Source organism: Neovison vison, chromosome 1 (genome assembly GCF_020171115.1).
Source record: "Neovison vison isolate M4711 chromosome 1, ASM_NN_V1, whole genome shotgun sequence".
Classification (NCBI taxonomy): Eukaryota; Metazoa; Chordata; class Mammalia; order Carnivora; family Mustelidae; genus Neogale; species Neogale vison.
In genome coordinates this window covers 223,238,396-223,261,762 of record NC_058091.1, presented here as the reverse complement: position 1 = coordinate 223,261,762, position 23,367 = coordinate 223,238,396, and the positions used below count along the sequence as shown (strand labels likewise).

At 37.2% G+C, this 23,367-nt stretch overlaps 2 protein-coding genes across 3 annotated transcripts in view; one reads left to right on the top strand and one right to left on the bottom strand.

Annotated features, from left to right (window-relative positions):
* Nucleotides 1–23,367, top strand: part of CWC27 (CWC27 spliceosome associated cyclophilin) — a 235,920-nt gene that overhangs the window by 14,539 nt on the left and 198,014 nt on the right. The gene's annotated exons all lie outside the window — the stretch shown is intronic.
* Nucleotides 1–23,367, bottom strand: part of SREK1IP1 (SREK1 interacting protein 1) — a 45,734-nt gene that overhangs the window by 21,501 nt on the left and 866 nt on the right. For both annotated transcript variants that reach the window (XM_044268209.1, XM_044268215.1), the window contains exons 2-3: nt 15,410–15,457; nt 562–705 (exon numbers count right to left, since the gene is read on the bottom strand). In XM_044268209.1, the coding sequence (XP_044124144.1) occupies nt 562–705; nt 15,410–15,457 (192 nt within the window). The remainder of the gene's footprint in view (nt 1–561; nt 706–15,409; nt 15,458–23,367) is intronic.

The following is a 23,367-nucleotide window of genomic DNA, read 5'->3' as shown; positions in this document are numbered from 1 at the left end:
GTTCTGAAGTAGAAAGAAAACACGTGGGGAGCTGTATTGGTGGTCCTAGAACCCTTGCAGCTTTCCCTATGCCTCATGTCATGTATATACTTGAAATTACTAGTAAATCTGGCTACCAGTGAACAACTCTGATTGGAGTGAGTGTGACTTGACACACCAGTTCTTTGTGATACCCCACAAGGAAATTAAGGCTCGAAGTGGTTAAATGACTTGCTGAAAGGCACATGCTACAAAATGGCCAAACAGGTCTAGAAACCAAGTCTCAAATCAGAAGCTTTGTATCATGTGACACATCTTAGTGTGATGGAAACACAACAAAACCTGCCTTGTGGAATCAGAAACAGACTTGCCTCCTGGTTCTAACACTGATCACTTGTTTGATTTCGGGCAAAGTACTTAGAATAGTCAAAGCCTATTTCCTTACCTATGCAATACCCATTACATAAAATACACGACCTATCTAACTGATCAATACAAGAGGACAATGAACATGACATAATCATAGGCAGGAAGTTTGGAAATATTTCTAAAGGATGGAGGGAAAGAAAAAGCACCACTCACTTTTTTCTTGTAGCGCCTGTGATTTACTCAGTTCTGCGTGCTCTTCCTCGCTCTCTTCGCTGCTGGTGCTGCTCACGTCCAAAACTATGTCCCTTTTGGGGTCCACTCGGAGAAAATTGCGGCATTCAAATGTCAGGTGACCAGCTAAGTAAAACAAACACACAAAAACGTGAAAGACAAAATAATATATACATCATGTATTTGTGGTTTGTTGCCTCATGGTTAAGAAACAAGTTACAATTTTAAAAAAAATACAATGTCTAAACTTTGATTATTCAGTGGGTGATAGGTTGCTTTCCCTGAATGAACCACTCAAGAGAGAGAACTTCCTTTCTTCATCAGGGCTTCTAATTTAACAAGCATTTTTGGCTATATCACACTTCCTGTATTTTCCCTTTTTATGTACTTAATTACATAGCAACTACACAGCTTTCATCTAATTAAAGGTGTCATAATAATGTAACTTTTTTTTTTTAAAGATTTATTCACTTTAGAGAGAGAGCGAGTGTGTATAGGGAGGAGCAGAGGGAGAGGGAGAGAGAAACTCCAGCAGACTCCTTGCTGAGCCCAATGTAGGGCTCCATCTCATGATCCTGAGATCATGAACTAAGCCGAAATCAAGTTAAAAGCTCGACCAACTGCGCCATCCAGGGTGCTCTTCTACAGAACACTTAAATAAAAATTTCATTCTGAAAAAAAAAAAAAAATCTCATTCTGATATCATTCATCCTCTAAAGACTCTCCCTATTATAAAACTGTAATAGTTACCCACTTAGTGCATGATACAGCTTTTTCAAAAATCATATAGTACAAATAACACAAAAGTATAGGAAATTATATAGCCAATATATACCCAAGTGCCCATCACCCACATGTTAACATTTTGTCATATTCACTTAGCTTTCTTTTTTTAAAGTAAATGTTTGCAGAAGTACTGTACACACACACCCGTGCACACACACATACACACACAAAGGTGGGGATCTTGCACCATTCCTTGGAACACTGTCCTAATCCCATTATTCTGTCTTTGGAAGCTGGTATATTACAGTTGGTATTTATCTTTCCAAAACACTGCATTATTTTATAACCTAAACTCAATTATACTTACCTATCAGTCTGCAATTAGTTTTTGCCACTCAAAATTATGTTTTGCACTTATATACACATTCAAATACAGATACACACTAACACATTAACAATGAAACAAAAAGTTACCTCAAGCATTACTACATTTGATATTCAAATATAAAACAAACATAAGAAACAACACACAGTGCTGATGGTAACCACATAATTGATTCCACGATCCATTAATGACTTACTCTAACTCTATGCTAGGGTTTATTTCTAGTCCTCTTACTTTAAGTGTGAAATCCTTTGTAAGTTCTACATTTATACAAGAACACCTCTTATTAGAGTCCCAATCTTAAGCAGGACCCCACGCCTTGCTTTTATCTGTTATACTCTGCCAACCCACAGAAAACACAAGTTCATGAACACTGGGTTCAGGAAATACCCTCAGGTCTTACCTCTTTGAATTTCTGTTTTCCTTGGATTGTTATCTTCTAGTTATTTTCTTCCTAGAACACTACTGTAACTAATATATGTATTGTACATTTTATACAAGTTTCTTAATTGTTTGCAAGAGGACCCAGTTTGCCATACTGCTAGAAACAAGTTTCCTCTTTGTGATTTCTTTCCAAATGAATCAAAAGTATTCTTTTTAGTTTACAAACATATGGAGTTTTCAAATTATGCTTTTGTTGTTTTATAAATTTATTACACTGCTACCAGAAAGTAGGGTCTGTATGAGATCAGTTATTTGCTATTTGCTGAGATTTATTTTGTGGACTATCACCTAGTAAAGTAAAATACATTTGGATGTATTTTAAAAAGAATGTAAAAAAAAAAAAAAAAAAAAGAATGTATATCACACTGTAGGATAGAGTGCTATGTCTATTTTGTTGTTTAATCTTCTCCATTGTATTTTTTTTTTTGTCTAGTAACTTCTGATAGTGTAATTTCTAAACACCTCTATCATCAAAAATTTGCCAATTTCTCCTTGTAATACAGTTTTTACTATAAATTTTTGGAGACTATATTAGTAAGCACAATCAAGATCATTATCATTTTACCTTTTTCACTGTTCTTGAATCTCTATTCCTAATACTGCTCTTGTTCCAAAGTCTGATGTTGAAATTTCTCTACCAGGCTCTTTTCGTTGTTATTAGTTTAATCATATGAAGTTATCATTTTTGTGAGAAAAACCACTAAATATCAATGATATTTAATCTATCTCCTCTTCGTTCCCCAATCCCTTTATTTTGAAAATTTTTACAGTCTTTAATTTTCTGTTGTTTTATTAATAATGACATATAGCGGGGGCACCTGGGTGGTACAGCGGCACTCTATCCTACAGTGTGATATACATTCTTTTAAAATACATCCAAATGTATTTTACTTTACTAGGTGATAGTCCACAAAGCCTCTGCCTTCGGCCCAGGTCACGATCTCAGGGTCCTGGGATAGAGCCCCGGGGGCTCTCTGCTCGGCAGAAAGCCTGCTTCCCTTCCTCTCTCTGCCTGCCTCTCTGCCTACTTGTGATCTCTGTCAAATAAATAAATAAAATCTTAAAAAAAAAACAAAAACCAAAGACATATAGCTGCAATTAAGTTTCTTTATCTAATTTGATATTAGTCCAATTTTCCCCACATTTTTATTTAAATTCCAGTTAGTTAACATACACTGTAATACTAATTTCAGGTTTAGAAGTAGCGATTCATCAATTACATATAGCACCAGGGGCTCATTCTAAGTGTCTTTCTTAATGCCTATGACTTATGAAACCCATCTCCTACCCACCTCCTTCATGGACCTTCAGTTTATTCTCTAACATGAAGTGTGTGTTTCTTGGTTTGTCTCTCTTTATTTTCTCCCTTGTGTTCATTTGTTTTGTTTCTTAAATTTCACATATGAGTTAAATCATATGCAGACCAATCCCTTCTTTTTTTTTTTTTTAAAGATTTTATTTACTTATTTGACAGAGAGATCACAGATAGGCAGAGAGGCAGGGACAGAGAGAGAGGGAAGCAGGCTCCCTGCTGAGCAGAGAGCCTGATATGGGGCTCAATCCCAGGACCCTGAGATCATGACCTGAGCTGAAGGCAGAGGCTTTAACACACTGAGCCACCCACGTGCAGCCCACACTTTTTTTTTTTTCCAATTTATTTATTTTCAGAAAAACAGTATTCATTATTTTTTCACCACACCCAGTGCTCCATGCAAGCCATGCCCTCTATAATACCCACCACCTGGTACCCCAACCTCCCACCCCCCCGCCACTTCAAACCCCTCAGACTGTTTTTCAGAGTCCATAGTCTCTCATGGTTCACCTCCCCTTCCAATTTACCCAAATTCCCTACTCCTCTCTAATGCCCCTTGTCCTCCATGCTATTTGTTATGCTCCACAAATAAGTGAAACCATATGATAATTGACTCTCTCTGCTTGACTTATTTCACTCAGCATAATCTCTTCCAGTCCCGTCACACTTTTTTTTAAAGTAATCTCTTACACTCAACATGGGTCTTGAATTCATAACCCCTAGATCAAGAGTTGCACACTTTACTAATTGAACAGGCCAGGTGCCCCACTACCAGATCAATTTTCAATATTAATTTCTTAACCTGGAAAAACAGTTCCTGCCTCGCTGGAGGCAGTGTAAATTTACTCCTCATACTTACACATGGTATAAGCCTGGGTTGCCAATTCTTGATTATTCCTTTTCTTCTGATTATTATTTTGCAGGAATTCATACAATAAAGTTTTCTGCCACTCTCCCTAGATAGTGAATGTGATTTTTCTAATCCCCACTTCGCAGCCTTTAGAAAAGTCGGGCTTTATGCAAGAGTTCCCATCCCAGCCATGCTACCATCCCACAGTGGTCTGAGGCTTCATTCCCTATCCATAGAAGTCTACCCAGTAGGCCTGTGGACCTCATCGTTTTCAGCTATTATTCCCTGTTCTGGCTTTGAGTTCCTTTTCATTTCCAGCAGTTGGAAGTTCCCTTTCATTCATTTGAGCTGGGTTATTTCTGTTGTTGTTATTCTGGTTTTCTCATTATTTCTGTGTTCAAAGCATAAGGAGGACCTTCAATCTTGGTTCAGCTTGCCATTTTGATCAGAACTCCTGATGATATACTATGCTCTTTACTTAAGCTAGCTCTGCACCCAAACACTTCATACTACAATGAATATTTAAAGTAAATAAAATACTGCAGTCACACTGGCAGCAAGCTCCATCTCACATGCATTTTACCTTTACTTCAATGAAACTGACCCTAAACTAATCTTAAGACAAGTGGCCCATGAAGCTACAAATAGAGTTTTCTATTTTTTTTTCCTCTTGGGGGAATAAGTGAACAAAATTAGGAAATAATCGTATTCCAAATTACAGTTCTTGTGACTTCTTATCTAAATGGACTCTAAGCAGACAATGATCAGAAAGTTCTTAGGTGACCAGAAACAAATTCTGGCCACAGATACACAGAGACATTTCAAGTTACAACCTTTTAGTGGCTGATTACTCCCAAATTCAAGGTGCCCTGACTAGCCAAACAATCCTGAGAAAGAATAAAAGTTGAAGACTCATACTTCCTGATTTCAAAAATTTCCACAAAATTATAGTAATCAAAACAGGATGGTACTGTCACAAGAATAAACATACAGGCCAACAGAACAGAATTAAGAACCCAGAAATAAACCATATACATATGGCCAATCAATTTTTGACAAGAGTGTCAAGACTGCTCACTGGGGAATGAACGTCTCTTCAACAGATGGTGCCAAAACATCTTGATTTTCGTATGCAAAATAATAAGGTTGAACATCTTATTCATATCATATGCAAGCCTGACTCAAAATGGATCAAAGACTTAACAATGTAAGATTTAATACCATAAAACTCTTAGGAGACAGTAAAGGGTCAGTCTTCATGACCTTGAATTTGGCAAAGGATTCTTAGGTATAAAACACCAATGGCACCTGGCGCGCCTGGGTGGTGCAGTCGGTTAAGCATCTGACTGTTGGTTTGGGCTCAGGGGGTGATCTCAGGGCTGTGGGATTAAGCCCTGTGTTGGGCTCTACACCTTGCATAGAGTCTGCTTGAGAGTCTCTCTTCCTCTCCTCTGCCCTTCCCACTCACTCTCCCTCTCTCAAATAATAAATAAATAAATCTAAAAAGAAATTACCAACAGCACCAGCAAAAGAAAAAAATGATGAACTGGACCTCATCAAGATTAAAAACCTTTTTGCAAAGAAATTATTATGAACGTGAAAAAATAACCTATAGAATAAGAGAAAATATTTGCAAATAATATATCTGATAGGGTTTAACATCCAGTATCTACACAAGAGCTGTAACTCAAGAACAAAATAAATAAAAGTAATCATGAATATTAATATAACATCCCCCAAAAGTATAAAAATTAGCATATTATAGTAACACAAAAGTAACAAGATAATTTTTTAAAATATTTCAGAAAGTTTAATAATTTAATAATTTTCATATAAAACAGCAAATTAAGAGGCCATATTGTAAACTAATTGTATATTTTTTAAAACTGTAAAACACCTGCATTACAAAATACTATCGCTGTTTTGTTAATTAAAGCAGAAACTATCTATAAAAAAAACGAAAAAAAAACCCCAACTCACCTGAAAAATGGATGGAAGACTTGAATAGACATTAATCCAAAGAAGATATACAAATGTCCAATAAGACTATAAAAAGATGCTGAACATCATCAGTCATTAGGGAAAATGAAATCAAAACCACACTGAGATATCACTTCCTATCTACGAGGATGGCTACACTTATTAAAAAAAAAAAAAAGGAAAAGAAAAATAAATGTCAGCAAGAGAAATTGGAATTCTTGTATATTTCTAGTGGGAATATAAAATTTCTAGTGGAAAACAGTTAGGCAGCTCCTCAAAAAGCTGACACAGATGACCCAGCATTCCACTCCTAAGCATATACCCAAAAGAACTGAAAAGAGGGATTCAAGCAGATACTTGTGCATGGATTTTCACTGCTCCATTAGTCACAATAACAAAAAAACGGAAACAATCTAAGTGCCTACCAACAGATGAATGAATTATACAACGTGGTATATCAGACACACACACATACATAGGCTACAACATGGATGGACTCTGAAATGTTACAAGAAGGGAAATAGGCCAGCCACAAAGTACAAATACAAAGTACAAATATGATTACACTTCCATGATATATCCAGAATGGCCAAATTTATAGAATAGGAAGTGCATCAGAGTCTGGGGCCTGGGGCAAGGGGCAGCTGCAGAAATAGAGGTTATAGCATTTCTGTTTAGGGTTATGACAAGTGTCAGAATAGACAGTGGAGACAGTTGTACAACACTGTGAATGTAATTAATGCCCCTCAATTGTATACTTAAAAATGCTTAAAACAGCAAATTTTTTTTTTAAAGATTTTATTTATTTATTTGAGAGAGACAGTGAGAGAGAGCATGAGCGAGGAGAAGGTCAGAGAGCGAAGCAGACTCCCCATGGAGCTGGGAGCCTGATGTGGGACTCGATCCCGGGACTCCAGGATCACGCCCTGAGCCGAAGGCAGTCGTCCAACCAACTGCGCCACCCAGGCGTCCCAAAACAGCAAATTTTATGTTATATATATGTTATATATTTTACCACAATTTTTACAAATGGTGGGGAAAAGACCATGACACAGTGTCAAGTTTCACAAATTACATATCCAGTTTTCCCACTTAATAATAAAGAAATCCTCCTGAGCCTGTTTTCTGATTTATAACAGTAATAAGAGTCAGTAATAATTATTGAGGAATTCCTATGGCAAACCATTGAGCTCAACCCTTGCATTAGCGAATTTAATCTTCACAACAACTCTGTGGAGCTAGGGGCTATAATTGTTTCATTTTATAGACAGGAAACTGACACAGGTGGTAGAGCGAATTCCCTGATGTCACAAAGCTAGTAAGTGCCCGAGGGGGTTTGCACTGAGGCGACTGATCTGGGTATCAGTCTTTTCTTTTGAATGTTCATAAAAATGGAGACCATGAAACCTACTTCATAGGGTTGTTTTAAGAATGAGACACAATTAGGGCACCTGGGTGGCTCAGTGGGTTGGGCCGCTGCCTTCAGCTCAGGTCATGATCTCAGGGTCCTGGGATGGAGCCCCACATCGGACTCTCTGCTCAGCAGGGAGCCTGCTTCCCTTTCTCTCTCTGCCTGCCTTTCTGCTGACTGTCTGTCAAATAAATAAATCTTTAAAAAAAAAAAAAGAATGAGACACAATTAATTGTATCTTTAAAGCACTTAGTCCAGACTCTAGCACCAAGTAGGTACTTTATACATGGTGTCAGGTTATGACCATTTGTTGTACCAATAAAGGGAAAGGTATATTCTCCCTTGTCTACATTCAAGGAGTGGCTAGATGGGTAATGTCAAGTGCCAAGTAATAATAAAACCTATCGTTGGATTTAGACTGTCCTGATAAAGATCTGTCAATGAATGAAAAGAACTTCTGTTTTATAATTAGGGTGCTCATGTACGTATTTCCTGGCATGTGGAGTATACAGACCATGTGAACAAGGGCTAAGTAAATCAGCTTTTGGCTTTACCTAAGGTTCTCAGTTCTGAGAGCATAAAGGCTACATTACAAACTTTCCGATTATTAAACACAATTAATTCCACCAAGCTTCACATCACTATCATTGTGATTCCTACCCAAAAATGCAGGCTTCTGTATCCATTTATCTTCCTTGAAGTCTTATCTTCATATGGTTTCTGGTCCCCTGACCTAACAGATAATCCCTCCTTTCTCTCCCAATCTTTTTTTTTTTTTTAAGATTTTATTTATTTATTTGACAGAGATATCACAAGTAGGTAGAGCAGCAGACAGGGTGGGGGCGTGAAGCAGGCTCCCTGCTGAGCAGAGAGCCCAATGTGGGGCTCAATCCCAGGACTCTGAGTCACAACCTGAGCCAAAGGCAGAGGCTTAAATCACTGAGCCAGCCAGGCACCCCTCTGCCAATCTTTTTATGACATCTTCTGAAACATGTAATCCTTAATGGACAGACTGTGATACCTGTTTGCAGTTTGCTCCCTCCACCACTTGCTTTAAAGGATATTTGGCTCTTCACTGGGAACACTTTTCTACAGCTTACCTCTTTATTATTAGTATCCTCTGGGCTTTCTTTCTTTTTCTTTTTTTTTTTAAGATTTTATTTCTTTACTTGAGAAGGAGCGAGCATGCGAGGACAAGCTGAGCGAGGGGCAGTGGGAGAAGCAGGCTCTCTGCTGAGCAGGAAGCCCGATGTGGGGCTCAATCCCAGAACTCTGGGATCATGACCTGAGCCAAAGGCATCACTATACAAAGCCTATCCACTGAAGTCTTTGGAATCAGGCTCCTATTCGAGTTCTTCACCCTAAGCCCTTCCACAAAACTCAATGGGCAGTCTAGAGTGTTGCATGGCTTTTCGCAGTTCCTTGATATTCTAGATGCCATGGCCACACCATGCTCCTTGTTAGAACCTGAAGTGATCCATCTCGGAAATTTATTTTTTATTTTTTATTTTTTTAATAACGTATAATGTATTATTAGTCCCAGGGGTACAGGTCTGTGAATTGCCAGGTTTACACACTACACAGCACTCACCATAGCACATACCTTCCCCAATATCCATAACCCAACCACCCTCTCCCTACCCCTTTCCCCCTGGCAACCCTGTTTGTTTTGTGAGATTAAGAGTCTCTTATGGTTTGTCTCCCTCCCGATCCCATCTTATTTCATTTCTTCCTTTCCTACCCACAAACCCCCCATGCTGCCTCTCAACTTCCTCTTATCAGGGAGATCATATGATAACTGTCTTTCTCTGATTGACTTATTTCACTCAGCGTAATACCCTCTAGTTCCATCCACATCGCTGCAAATGGCAAGATTTCATTTCTTTTGATCAATGCATAGTATTCCATTGTATATACCACATCTTCTTTACCCATTCATCTGTTGATGGACATCTAGGTTCTTTCCATAGTTCGGCTACTGTGGACATTGCTGCTACAAACATTCGGGTGCATGTGCCCCTTCGGATCACTACATTTATATCTTTTTTTTTTTTTTAAGATTTATTTATTTATTTGACAAAGAGAGAGAGACAGTGAGAGAGGGAAAACAAGGTGGGGGAGTGGGAGACAGAGAAGCAGGCTTCCTACAGAGCAGGGAGCCCGATGTGGGGCTCGATCCCAGGACCCTGGGTTCATGACCCAGGCCGAAGGCAGACGCTTAATGACTGAGCCACCCAGGTGCCCCACTACATTTGTATCTTTAGGGTAAATACCCAGTAGTGCAATTGCTGGATCTTAGGGTAGCTCTATTTTCAACTTTTTAAGGAAAAAAACAGTGATTGCACCAGCTTGCATTCCCACCAACAGTGTAGGACGGTTCCCCTTTGCAACCTCGCCAGCGTCTGTCATTTCCTGACTTGTTAATTTTAGGCCCTTCTGACTGGTGTGAGGAGGTATCTCATTGTGGTTCATCTCAGAAATTTTAAATTCCAACATCGTACTTTGACTCAAATCTTTTATCCTTCTAGTTTTCTCACTCACACCCATGCATCGATCTGTTTTGGAATCTTAAGACCTTAACTCACTCAATCCCTTTATTTTCTTCTAGTCTATCAAATTTCTCATTCTTGACTCTCTGAATACTCTTTTATAAGCCCCTCTGACTCATTCATATTCTTGTTCTTCTATGATACCTCACTGTAAAACAAATACTCTGGCTCAAAGCTAACCTTGGATTGTGTCTATCCCTGAGCAGTCAAGCAACGTTTGAGCACAATCATACATTGATGAACGTTAGCACAAACATAAAGCATTTCATTTTTTTTTTTTGATCTGTCCTATTTTCCTCAGTGACTTTTCCAAACTTATGCCTGACTTAAACTATTGTTCAACCACTTTCCTGTCCCACTCAGGGCCCGCTTCCCAAATAGCCAGCTCTGCCTCCTAAGTTTACCAGACAGCATCTCCTTTTACTTTCTATTTCTACACCTGAAATATCTGTACTTATTCTCACCTAGCTTCCTCCCAAGTTCAGAGATATCCTTGTTATAACTCTTAGATGAAATTGCTTAATCTTTTCCTATCACCTGTATCTGAAACATCTCCTGTATCCCCTCAGTCTATATAAACACATTATATCTTAAATATAAGACCCTCCATTTATCCTGAATTCCCTTCCAGGAATTACAGTTGACCCTTGAACACAGGGGTTGGAGTAATGATCTCCAGGTAGTCAAAAATCCACATAAAACTTCTGGTTCCCCCCAAAACTGAACTACTGTATTTAATGTGATAGAAAAGTAAGATACAAGTAAACACATGATGAAAAACAAAGCAATGGTGGAGAAAACTTGCAGAGAAGGCTAGAACTAGTTCATTGAGGTCTTGAACCAGGAGGTGCAAGAAACAGGCTCTGGGGAAGGATTCTTGGTGAAGAAACTAAGGGCCACATAATAACATGCCACCCCACAACCCCCTGACCAAGGGGGTGCAGGAGGACACCAAGGGCAAGATAACACCAGACAGAAGAGTGGGTCCTAGGGTGGGACACTGTCCAAGGTGCTGAATATTTTCTGAAGAGGGTAGCTAATATTGTAGGGAAACTGGCAGCTTACTCCTTGACAGCATTTTCCATTAGAGCCACATAAAGTGGATCAGGTGGAACAAGTGATCTAGAGAGAAGGGTAAAGGTATTTTGGCTTCCCTTGGTTATCCCCCTTCCCTGGACTGCACATGGAAGGACATTTTCCACATTCTCAGGAAAAGAGCAAGAAACGGGTATTACTCTAGCCTACTCTACAGGCTAAGTGCAGGTGGGGAGGGGGAGACATGGTGGTTCCTGTTCTACTGCTATACTGTATTTATTTAAAAAAAAAAAAAAAGACTTAAAACTAAACCTGTGCAGTTCAAACCTATGTTGTTCAAGGGTCAACTGTATTCAGTATGTTCCTGTTATGACCTGAATCTTTGTGTCCCACCAAAATTCATATGTTGAAATTCTAATCCCCAAAGAGAATGGTATTAGTTGATGGGACCGTTGGGAGGTTATTTGGTTCTGAGGCTGGTACCCTCATGAATGGGATTACTGCCTTATAAAAAAGACTTCAGAGAAATCCCTAGTCCTTTCCACCATGTGAATATAAAATGAAAAGTCTAGGACCTGGAAAACTTGCTGGCACCCTGAACTTGGGACTTACAGCCTCTCCAATGAGCAATAATTTCTGTTTATATGCTACTGGGCTTGTGGTATTTTGTTATAGTAGTCCATAAGGACTAAGACGGTTCCTTACTTTTCCCACATAAATTTTTGAAATAGGAGACCATATAGTATCTCTACTTTTTTATCCCTCCCCATATAAGCCTGAATCTGCACAGTTTGCTTCATGACATATTTGTTATTATTAGATATGTTTGCCTATATAAAATCATGTAAGGCCAAAAATATAAATGTGGGGGCAAAAAAGAGTGGCTGTTTCTATAAAACAAAGTTGTACTTTTGGAAACACCAGATTTGAATGAGTTATTTTTTTTTTTAATTTTTAATATTTTTTAATTTTTTAAAAAAATGAGTTATTTTTAAAAGCAGTTTTCAATTTAGGTACTAGAAAAGACCGTACAGGATAGAGGGGAATAAAACCCAAAACAATGAGAAAAAATTCTCAAAGAGGGTGGCCACTGTCATTCTGAGGCAGACAATTCTTCACTGTCCAATACTGCCCTACACATTACAGGATGTTTATAATCCCTATACCCTACATACTAAATGTCCTACTGTTGCCCTCAACCCTGTATGGACAACTTTAAAAAAAAAAAAAAAGGCCACAGATTTCCGGCGGGGGGGGGGGCTGTAGAGGGAGGCAGTATTACCGCTAATGAGAACTAAAGATAAAATGATTTTGCACTCAGATTTACTATTTTTTACTGCTTATCTCTGAAGAAACAAACTATAAAAAAGAAGCAAATGCATTTCAGATATCTGCACTTAAAAGTCTATGAGAAACAATAATGAGCAGACCCACAGGCAAAGAAAAGATCATGAATGTCTATTAATAAATAAGCATTTCAAGTTAAATAAACGTTAAAGATATTTGGTATGTTTTTATTTCCTGCTCCTATGATCAAATGCTCAACTACTGAGTATACTAAACTGAACTGAACTTTTTAAAGGTATATTTTCTGAGAACTATCAAAATTATTTGAGACATTTATTCTATGGAAAAAGGCTTAGTGACCTTGTAGCTTTTAAATATTCAGAAGTTGCCACTCCAAAAAAACTCAACAACTTATCACAGAAATAAAAATTCTTATTTTGTTGAGGAAACTTCCATGAAAAAGTGACATCATGTTATTTAGTAACACACTCACTCTTAACTTGAAACTTAAAAACAATATAACCAATATTGAAACATATTGACAATAAAATCTTTTCATTCAAGTATTAAAATGTTTTAAATAGTACAACCTAAACCATTAGTTTCACAAAAATAGGCAATACTCTTTAGTGACTGACTGATGAATATGCACATTTTTAGGCATTAAAAACATTTCAAAGAGTTTCATGCACTTCTCTATTACATCTGCCATCAAGACAAAGATTTTGGACTGCAAATAACAGGTAATTTTTAAAATGTAGTTTCTATCACAAAGACATGTAAATGGAAAAGACCGTCATCTTTAAGAGATGTTTATAACCCAAGTTTGTTCTTTTTTTTAAGATTTTATTTATTTATTTGATAGGCAGAGATCACAAGTAGGCAGAGAGACAGAGAGGTGGAAGCAGGCTCCCTGCTGAGCAGAGAACCAGATGCAGAGCTCCATCCCAGGACCCTGGGATCATGACCTGAGCCGAAGGTAGAAGCATTAACCCACTGGGCCACCCAGGCACCCCTTTAACCCAAGTTTAACCCAGAAGGGAACTATTACTGAATTTTCCATAGGAGACAAATGAGAAGTTATTTAATAACTTAATCATTAAAATGATAGATTAAAATAATAAAGCAGAAGGAAATAAACTTAGACTGCCTATCTGCTTACCTGCCTTCTCAAAAAAAAAAAAAATCCAATTACTACAGATACTTGCATCATTGTGTAAAATAAAATAACAGTAAGGAGACTAGATCAACAAATACTCTATTTCCAAAAAATTATTTTTATTATTTTCCTATAAGTCTTTTTTTTTTTTAAGGTTTTATTTACTTATTTGACAGAGATAAACAGGGAGAGAGAACAAGTAGGGGGAGTGCCAGGCAGACCAAGATGGAAAACCAGACTTCCCGTTGAGCAAAAAGCCTGACGTGGGGCTTGATCCCAGGGACCTGGGGAACATGGCCTGAGCTGAAGGCAGATGCTTAACAGACTGAGCCACCCAGATACCCCTTAAAAAGAAGTCCAAGTAGATAAACTGGTATTTTAGACAAACTGGAAAGTCCATTCTAGATTTTGAAGTAAATAAAACAGCATATAAGGAAGAGAGAGAGGATGAGTGAGCAGGTTCTTAAGTCCTAAATCAAGAAATGGAACATGGAAATTAGCAAAGATTTAAAGAAAGGAAACAAAGCAGAAATAAATACATATAAATTTAAAACACAGAAAAGATTTCACTGCAGTCATTTCTTACATGAAAGTATAGTCTTTACAAGTTTTTATTTAAATGAAGGATATGTACGCTTATGCTCCCACTTTTGTTAACTGAGCAAAATTCCCTTGTGCCACATTTCAGCCTTTGCTTGGAAGAATGTGACTTGGTACTCTCAGCATGCTTTCATTATGAGCCCTTTTAATGAAGATTTATGTACTGAGTGCTCTCTTAGTGCATGTTCTTGCATGGACATCTTTTATTTTTTACATAACTTTTCTGTACAGAATAGGGAATATATATAGTCGATGTTATTATAATATCACTATATGGTGACCAATGGTAACTACCCTTGTGGCAAGCACAGCTTGAAGTATAAACTTAACATTATGTTGTACGTTTGAAGCTCATGTAACATTGTGCATCAAATGTAACTCTACTTCTATGTAAATTAATTAATAAATTAATTTTATATGGAGTATTAACCATAATCCAGGCTCATGTGCATGGTCTCCAATTTATAAAACAACAAAAGCTACTGTTCTCCCTGTTATCAAAGCTTTAGGAATTGTTACATTTAACTAAAGAAATGATATTTGTGGTACATAATTACAAATTTAAGTTATGTAATTGTACATGTTAAAGTTTACTTTTCTATTCCATTTCATTGATCATAATAGAGATGAATGACTGTTTACATCAACTTTTGCATGTGAGCAGAAATTCTAGGACCAATTTCATCCTTAAAAAGACTAAATTTAATCAACAGGAAAAACCTTTAAAAATAATTTTCACTGCTTTCCCCTTTTCACCCAGTATCTAGAAAGACAAGGAGTAAAAGATTAAGTATATGTATACTTTTTTTTTCCTGAATATACTCTCTCCAGTCTCCTAAATCTACCCCACTTGAATTTGACATCTTTGCTAGTCACTAAATATATAGCCGCCTGTCACTGAGTCTACAGCAGGGAAGAAAGGAACTGTTTAGGGCTGACAGAGCAATTTCTGAATCATCTGCAAACCCGGGCTCATTAATAGGGCTTCAGAACTATGCTGAAATCAGGACACTGAAATCAGAATGCCAAATCACACAGCCCAAAGAGGCAATGATTCACTCTTTGAAATATTATGTTTTTTAATGTACTTACGATATCCACATTTTTTACAGCCAGCTCGGACACTATCCTTGTTGCAACCTGAAATAAAATTGGATGACATTTTAGGAGACATGTAAAAAGAAGAAGAAACACAAGAATTTTTTCACATGAAAAGGCTAAGAAAACTCTTTTTGTAGAATTTCTTTCTTTAAAAAAAAATCATCTGACCCAAATTAGTAACCCTATTCATTCAATTGTTATGGATGTTAGAAATCACTGGAAAAGCCAATTCACTCAAGTTATTTTATTTGGCAGTATTTCAAGAATAATTCCAGAATATATTTTTCTTTAACAGAAATGCAGTGTTAAAGTCAAGAGCTTAAACATTCCAGAAATTCTAGAACACTAAGGAAGAAATTCCAGAGTGTTTCAGCTTGTCTCTCAAATGTAAGTAATTAGTGATATATGTATATGTATACATATACTCACTATATATACTAGTTATTATACATATGTATATGAACATTTGAGATAACAAATGTTTTTCTGCTCTCCTTTAGAAGAAAAACTAATTTTTTAAAAGGAATTGGTGAAAATCCAGAAAAATACTTTGCTAGCTATTCTAAGAAACATCTGAATTCAGCAATCAGATTCTGACAAGAGAAAACAAACTGCTAGTCACATACCCAGTCTAAGCGATGTTCAGAAATATTTACAGTGTCTTTGTATTATTAGTGCTACACACAAGCAATGTTGGAAGATAGTAACAGATGAAATAAATTGATTTTGTAATAAAATATACATAAAATTTATCCCCTTAACCACTTTTAAGTGTGGAATTCAGTATCACTGAGAACATTTACAAAGTTGTACAGCCATCACCACTATTTCCAAAATCTTTCATCATCGCAAACAATAACTAAACCTATTAAACAATAACTGCCCATTCCCCCTTACCTTGAGCCCATGGTAATCTCTATCCTACATTCTGCCTCTATAAATTTACCTATTCTAAGAATCTCATATAAGTGAAATCATACAATATTTATCCTTTTGTGTCTGACTTATTTTACTTAGCATAATGTTTTCAAGATCATCCAAACTGTAACACATATCAGAAGATCATTCTTTTTTATGGTTGTATAATATATAGAGTTGAAACTAATTTTCACCTCCATTAAGGGCTTCTGGCAACCAGAAGGTCAGGAAAGAATTATTCCATTACCTTAATGCAAGGCATCAAACTCCTAAATCCTTCATATGGAAATATAGCCCAAATTCACTAATAAATTAAAGTACATGGGATGCAAATATAAAAGAATGTTAATTTTAAAGCAAAGATCACTTTTAAACTATCTCTTCACTGCTATGAAGTCAAAACATTAGTCGTTTTTCTCTAATCCCAAATTTACTTTAAAATACACATTACTGAATAATCCTACTCAAAATACAGTCAGGTGTGCTATAATGCTTGTTTTAAAAACATAAAATTTGTTTCAATGCAACTGATCTAAGAGAAAATGACTTGAACATAATGTGACTTTTGTCCATGAAAAACCTTGATGAATGCAGAAATTCCTAGGAGCTCTGAGGCTCCTAGGAATATACAAAACACATGTAAAGACTCACCCCAGAATATTTCTAGTGACCTCAGATCAGCATGTGTGCTATGAGCAGTGCCCACCCACAGAAGCTGTTATAATGCTGATCTGATTTCACATCATCCTCTTCCTACCATTATTTCAGAACAATTCACAAACTGCAATTCTTAATGAAGTCTGCTTCCACAGCAAATTTCAGGTCTTTTACAAGGTATAGTACCCTATTTACTGTATTATTTATGTGCCTTTTAGCCAATTAACATGTGCAAAACTATGCTACTGTTATTAGGTTTCTATCATTTTTTATGTATCACTGATGAAGTTTTTGACTATTGTTCCCCAATCTCATTTTTTCTCATAAACCTTGTGGTTTGTATTGCATAGGGTGGGAATGCATATGCCGCACTGTAGCAGAATTGTGGTATAACACTGGATTAATAATAAAATCTGAGGCTCTTTCATTATGAAATAATTGCCTGTTGGAAAAAAAGCTCAGAGAATCCAGGTCAATGTTAAGTCTGTTTCCATAGAAACCATAGACGCTGAATGAGACAGAACAAAACTGTTCTAAAAGCGCCATTACCATTCCTATGATAAACTAAAAATGTTGTAATGGACAGATCTGAAATTATCTCATCTCAGCACTTATGAGAAATTAACTTATTTATGATGAACTCTATCTCATACTTTTAGAATGAACGAACTATCAAACTTTTTCAGAGTAGGTCATCTTCTTTAACAAAGTTGTAACTTTTACATAAAAGGGCAACACAACAAGAACTCTAAATAAATAACTCCATATCAACTATGTCCTCCCCACCTTTTGGTTAAGTTAAAATTTCAAGCTTCATTCATCCTAATTTCACGACTGCTGGGCTAAATGAATGCTTCTACCTGGGACATTCAATCTGACACCTCTGATACAATCAATAGAGAAAAGTGACTCTATGAAGTGGGGACATTTCACTCATTCTCCTGTCAAGGTGTAGTTTCTAGGGGCAGTGATACCACAGAGAGCACTCCTAACCATGTCTGGGGCTGTCCACCATCTTGGCTATGGGTGCCCTTGGTTTCAACTGTTTTCCAAGCCTTGCTATCTAGCCTTTGCTTACATTCTGTGGGCTACCTGAGATAGTTCATTTTCTTCTTCAATTAACTAGTCAGTTTCTGTTGTTTGGAACAAGAACTCTGCTGACACAACTGTACTCAACATCCATGTCAAACTGAATAGGAAGGCCATATTGAGAGGCCCTTATTACTTCAATTAGAAGTTAGCCATTTCCCCATCAGAGGTTTTCATGCTGCTCTTCGTTCCATTCCTTTTAAGGTTTGCTAACACTGTTCAGAGTAATAGAGCCTGTCTCCCTCCAAATGTTCTTTGTAATCATGACCTATAATCCAAAAACCATTCTATAAAAACTTATATAATTGCCTACATAAAAAAATGGCAGAGACCAGCTAAAACAAATTCAAAAGACACATGAAAATGTAGGAACAAATATTTGCAACTCATAGCACCAATAAAGGGTAATTATGCCTACTGTATAAAACCCAGAAAATCATTATGAAAAAAACCAACAACCAACACAAAGAAAAAAAAATCAGCAAAAGAGCTAAACAGAAAGCTCACAGAAACAAGTTTGAAACATGGAGATGCTCATCCTTACTCATAATAAATTAAATGTACATTAAAATCTATACCGAGATTACATATTTCCCCATCATAATAGCAAAGAAAGGGTTGAAGAGAGTTTGGGGCAGAAACACTCCCACACAGTGCTGAAGAGTAGCGTAAATCAATACCACCCCTATGGAAAGCAAGCTGACAAAACCTATCAGAACTATAATGTACACACTACTTTGACCTAGCACTTCTCCATTTGGGAATGAATCTTCACAATTTGCTTACACAAATTCATACTTATATTGACTTACACACAAAGTTATTCAATAGAGCATCATTTATAATAGTTGAAGAGTGGAAATAATTTAGACATAAATAAATTATGGTTAGTCTTAATGATATCTGATGATCTCTAAGATATAAAGGGAAAAAGCAAGGTATAGAACAGCACTTATGGTATATTGCCATTTATATGAAAGAAGATTAGATATAGCTAAGACACAGATTATATGTAGATTTTATTTATAAATAGATGGAGATACACAAAAAAGATCTCTAAGAATATAAATTAGTTACCTGGAAAAAAGAAGTGCCACCAGGGGTAGAAAGGGTGAGAGCTATGTCACTATATACCTTTTGCTACCTTTAAAATCTGCAGCATGTGGATGAATTATCTTCTCAAAAACCAAACTAAAAACCTCCCTCAAAAATCCCAACATAAGAGTTGCTGTTGTGCAAAATTCTCTAACAACTAACTGCACTTGTAAATTCTTCAGAGAAGGCACATTACAGATTTATAACAAAATTTTATTAACTGATGGTTTTAGGAATAAACTGCAGAGGTCTTTATCTCTTATTAAATATCAGCAAGGGTTTACTCTGGATTTAGAACTCTTAATGTTAAACAACTTGAGTGGAAGGGGTCAGGTAAATGGCTGTCTTTTACCTCCCAGAAACTTAAAGAAGTAGAGAGAGCTTGTTTTTCTAGCTTGCAGAACATGCCATTCCATTCTATATACAGCTCTCTGCTTAGCATAGTGTAGCCTTGCTAGATGTCCTCAACAAATGCTTGTTCATTTGAGGTTAGAAACTTAATACTTAGCACTTGGGAATCAGTAATGTATGCAGCTTCCAGTTGCTAGCTGTGAAACTTGTGTCTGCAGTGCCACTGGCCCATCTGAGGAAGATAGGCACTGGAAGAACAGTTACAAAAGAAGGACAATGAAAAAAGAAAAGGGGGTGCCTGGTTGGCTCAGTTGGTTAAGTGACTGCCTTCGGCTCAGGTCATGATCCTAGAGTCCCAGGATCGAGTCCCGAATCAGGCTCCCTGCTCAGCAGGGAGTCTGCTTCTCCCTCTGACACTCTCCCCTTCATGCTCTCTCTCTAAATAAATAAATAAAATCTAAAATAATAACAATCATAATAATAAAATAAAAAATAAAAAAGGACAATTGAAATAAAAATAACGGTTATTTAGGTAAGGGAAGGGGAAATGACAAACAACGCCTTCCTACGGTGATGGAAATATTTAAAATCTTGATCTGGGGGATAGAGAAATATGAAATTCACAGATAGGAGCCAAGAACTAACTTCTTACCACTGGCCGCCCAACCCACCCCAGGAATGACAGGATCAGATATATAATTAAGAAAAATACTTCAGCAGCAATGTGCAGCACAGACTAGAGAAAAGAAATTATGTACAGTTTAGGAATGAAAAGCAATTGGATACATTGTAATTTAGAGTACTTCTATTACTAAGCAGTTACAGTGATGTGTTTTAAAAATTTGACTCACTTTCATATGCCAGATATAATGTTATTTTGGCTACAGAAAATTCCCTATCTTGGCTATATAGATTCTACTGAATGAGAGAAAGAGTTTTTGTGCCAGCCACATGGGTAACATTCACTGACACTGGTGTTAGGTAGACTCTTCATGGGGAACGGTGAATCATTAACATGAATCTCAGAACTAATTTTAACAACTTGAATGGGCAAAGTAGTTTCTAAAAGAAAGTCAACTTCACTGAAATCTGTATTTAAAGCTCATTTTTATTATTTTTAAAAAGATTTTTATATCTTTATTTTGAGAGAGAGGGAGGAAGAGAGTGAGCACAAACAGAGAAGCAGACTTCCTGCTGAGCAAGGAGCCCTATGTGGGGCTCCATCCCAGGACCCTAGCCCATCATGACCTGCGCAGAAGTCAGACATTTAACCAACTGAGCCACCCAGGTGCCCTTAAATGTCATTTTTAAAATAACAAGTAAGAGTCTACAATTTCCTTAAGAAAGTACACATTTCATTGCGTTGCCTACATAATGGTGTATGTTTACACATAATGCTGTGGAAAAACAGCTGAAGTAGGTGAGCATAAAACAAAAGAGGCTGATTTTCACTTGTGGAAAGCATCCTTGTCACTTTATAGTCTTATAATAATAATCACTAGCAAGACAACCCAAGAAATGCCATGCTGATTCCATATGAGCATTATGCCTAAAAATAAAAGAGCATAACATAATACTTGGCCTTCTCAATAATTATTTCAAAAGGTTTCTCGTGGAGCCCTATTTTTCTTCAGTCCACTACCTGGATCGATCATGCAGGAAATCATCTCAACATTTTCTGTAACTCTATTTCCTAATGGTACTTGCATTGTACTCTTACAGTGCTCTCATAATTATTATCTCCATTTTTGCTGGGTTTAAACAGTCTATCCATGTCTTGCCATCTAGCTTAATGGCACAATTTAAGATTATTATACTTTGGACCATTATTTTGAACTGGAAGAAGGTTAACATATCTATAACACTGGTCTAAGTTTAAGGAAATTCCAATAAGGATGTTTAAAAAAAAATCACTTTTTTCCTTCTTTCTTAAGCACCCCACTTTCATTGCTAGACCTGTTTCATGAGAACACAAGCTGTGATATTGTGTGCCCTAGAGGGTCTAGACCATGTAAGTGCTCAAAAACACTTGCTCAAGTAATAAAACCAACCATTTAGGAATGACAGCATCTCAACTCTAGTTGTAGTGGTGCAATACAAGAATCACCAGGGCTGATGTGAAGGCTCACGATGCCTAGGCAACCTACCACGCAGACCAGCCTTCCTCTGCTAGCTCCTTACATGTTGATAAGCTCCAGGCTGCAACCACAGACCCTTTCTTCAGTCTCTACACACTCCATGAGCACAGGCAGACACTACAATGGTCTCAACTCCTATTATACCTGTGGATGACTCAAACTGTGGTCTTTGACTCTGGCTTCTTTCCTAAGCTACAAATTTTCTCTCTTACTACCTATTAGATAGTTTCAGTCATATGTCTGACTATACCTCAACACAAATCCTAAACTGAAATTCTCATCATCCCCCTAAAACCTGCTCCTTCTCAGGTTTTACCTATAGTAGAAAATGGCCCCACCCAACTGTGTAACAGTGAAACCCATGTATACCCCACTTCCTGTCTTACCTACCTACACCGAGTCAGTCACTGATTCCTAGTGAGTCTACCATCAAAAATGTATCTCCAATCCATGTGTTTCTCTCCGTTCCTGATACCATACCTGAAGCATCACCATAACATACCAGAAATTACTCCTAATCAGTGACCTTGTCTCCAAACTAGCTCCCTTCCAATCTACTGTCCAGCCAGAATGATCTTTCCAAAATATGAATCTCTTAAAACTTTTAAATGGCTTCCTTTAGTCCTTGGGAAAATATCCAAAATATTTGTCATATCTTACAAGGTCCTTTAAGAGGTGAAACTACTTTGTAAATTATATTGTAACACAGCAAGATGAATAAGTGTATGGGGATTAGAAGAGCCCCCATGACCTGTCACTTACTAGCTATCCCTTAATTAGCAAGTAACTTTGTTTATCCCTCAGTATGCTCATATAAAATTGAAGTATTCATACTTATTTTACAGTACAGATGTTAAATGAGATAAAATACAATGCTTGACACAGTGTGACATATCTGATACATAGTAAACACTATTTACACATCTGATACATTAATAACTATTAGCTGTTATTAACTCTCTAGTTAATTTCTCACTTCTCTCCCATTTGTATTCTTAGTTCCATTTATAGGGAGTATCTTTTACTTCTTTCATTTCCTCTTCTCACACATTTTCTTCCTCCTTTATAATATCCAGTCCCACTGGCTGAAACTTCCTCTCTCACCACTCCAACCCTCCTGGAATTCTTGAAGATTCATCCTAAATGCCACCTCCTCTAGGAAGTCCATTTTCCTAGCCCCTCTAGTCTTCTGTGAGGTGCCCTTACTATGCGCTCTTGAAGACTCCAAAATTTCCCTGCCATACATACGTCTGACTTTTTGGTCCTTCCTCCCCATAGCTGCATTCTAAGTTCTGTGTGAAGTGCAACTGTCTGGTTCACCACTGTATTCCCATTGCCTAGGACATTACCTAGCACGTGCCAATACAGAGAGTTCTGTGTATAAATGAGTGTATCTTTCCTCTTTCATAATTCCCCCTCCTCCCAAAACTGCAGTGGTTAGAAAAGAGCACTCTTCCTGAAACAGTGATCCGTAAAATATGGTTCAGAAAAGGCTGCCACGGTACAAACATGCTTAAATAAGACGGGGAAGGGTAGGTTAAAACTTGAGTTCGGACTCCTGAACCGGAACACTTCTGAGTCTCTCCTGTACTAAGGAGCACTGTGCATCTCCAAGCTGTGTGTGTGGGGGCTGGACGAGTGGGGGGTGGGGGTGGGGGTGGGGAGGAATACAATTCTCAAAAGAACTTCTGCAACCAGGGT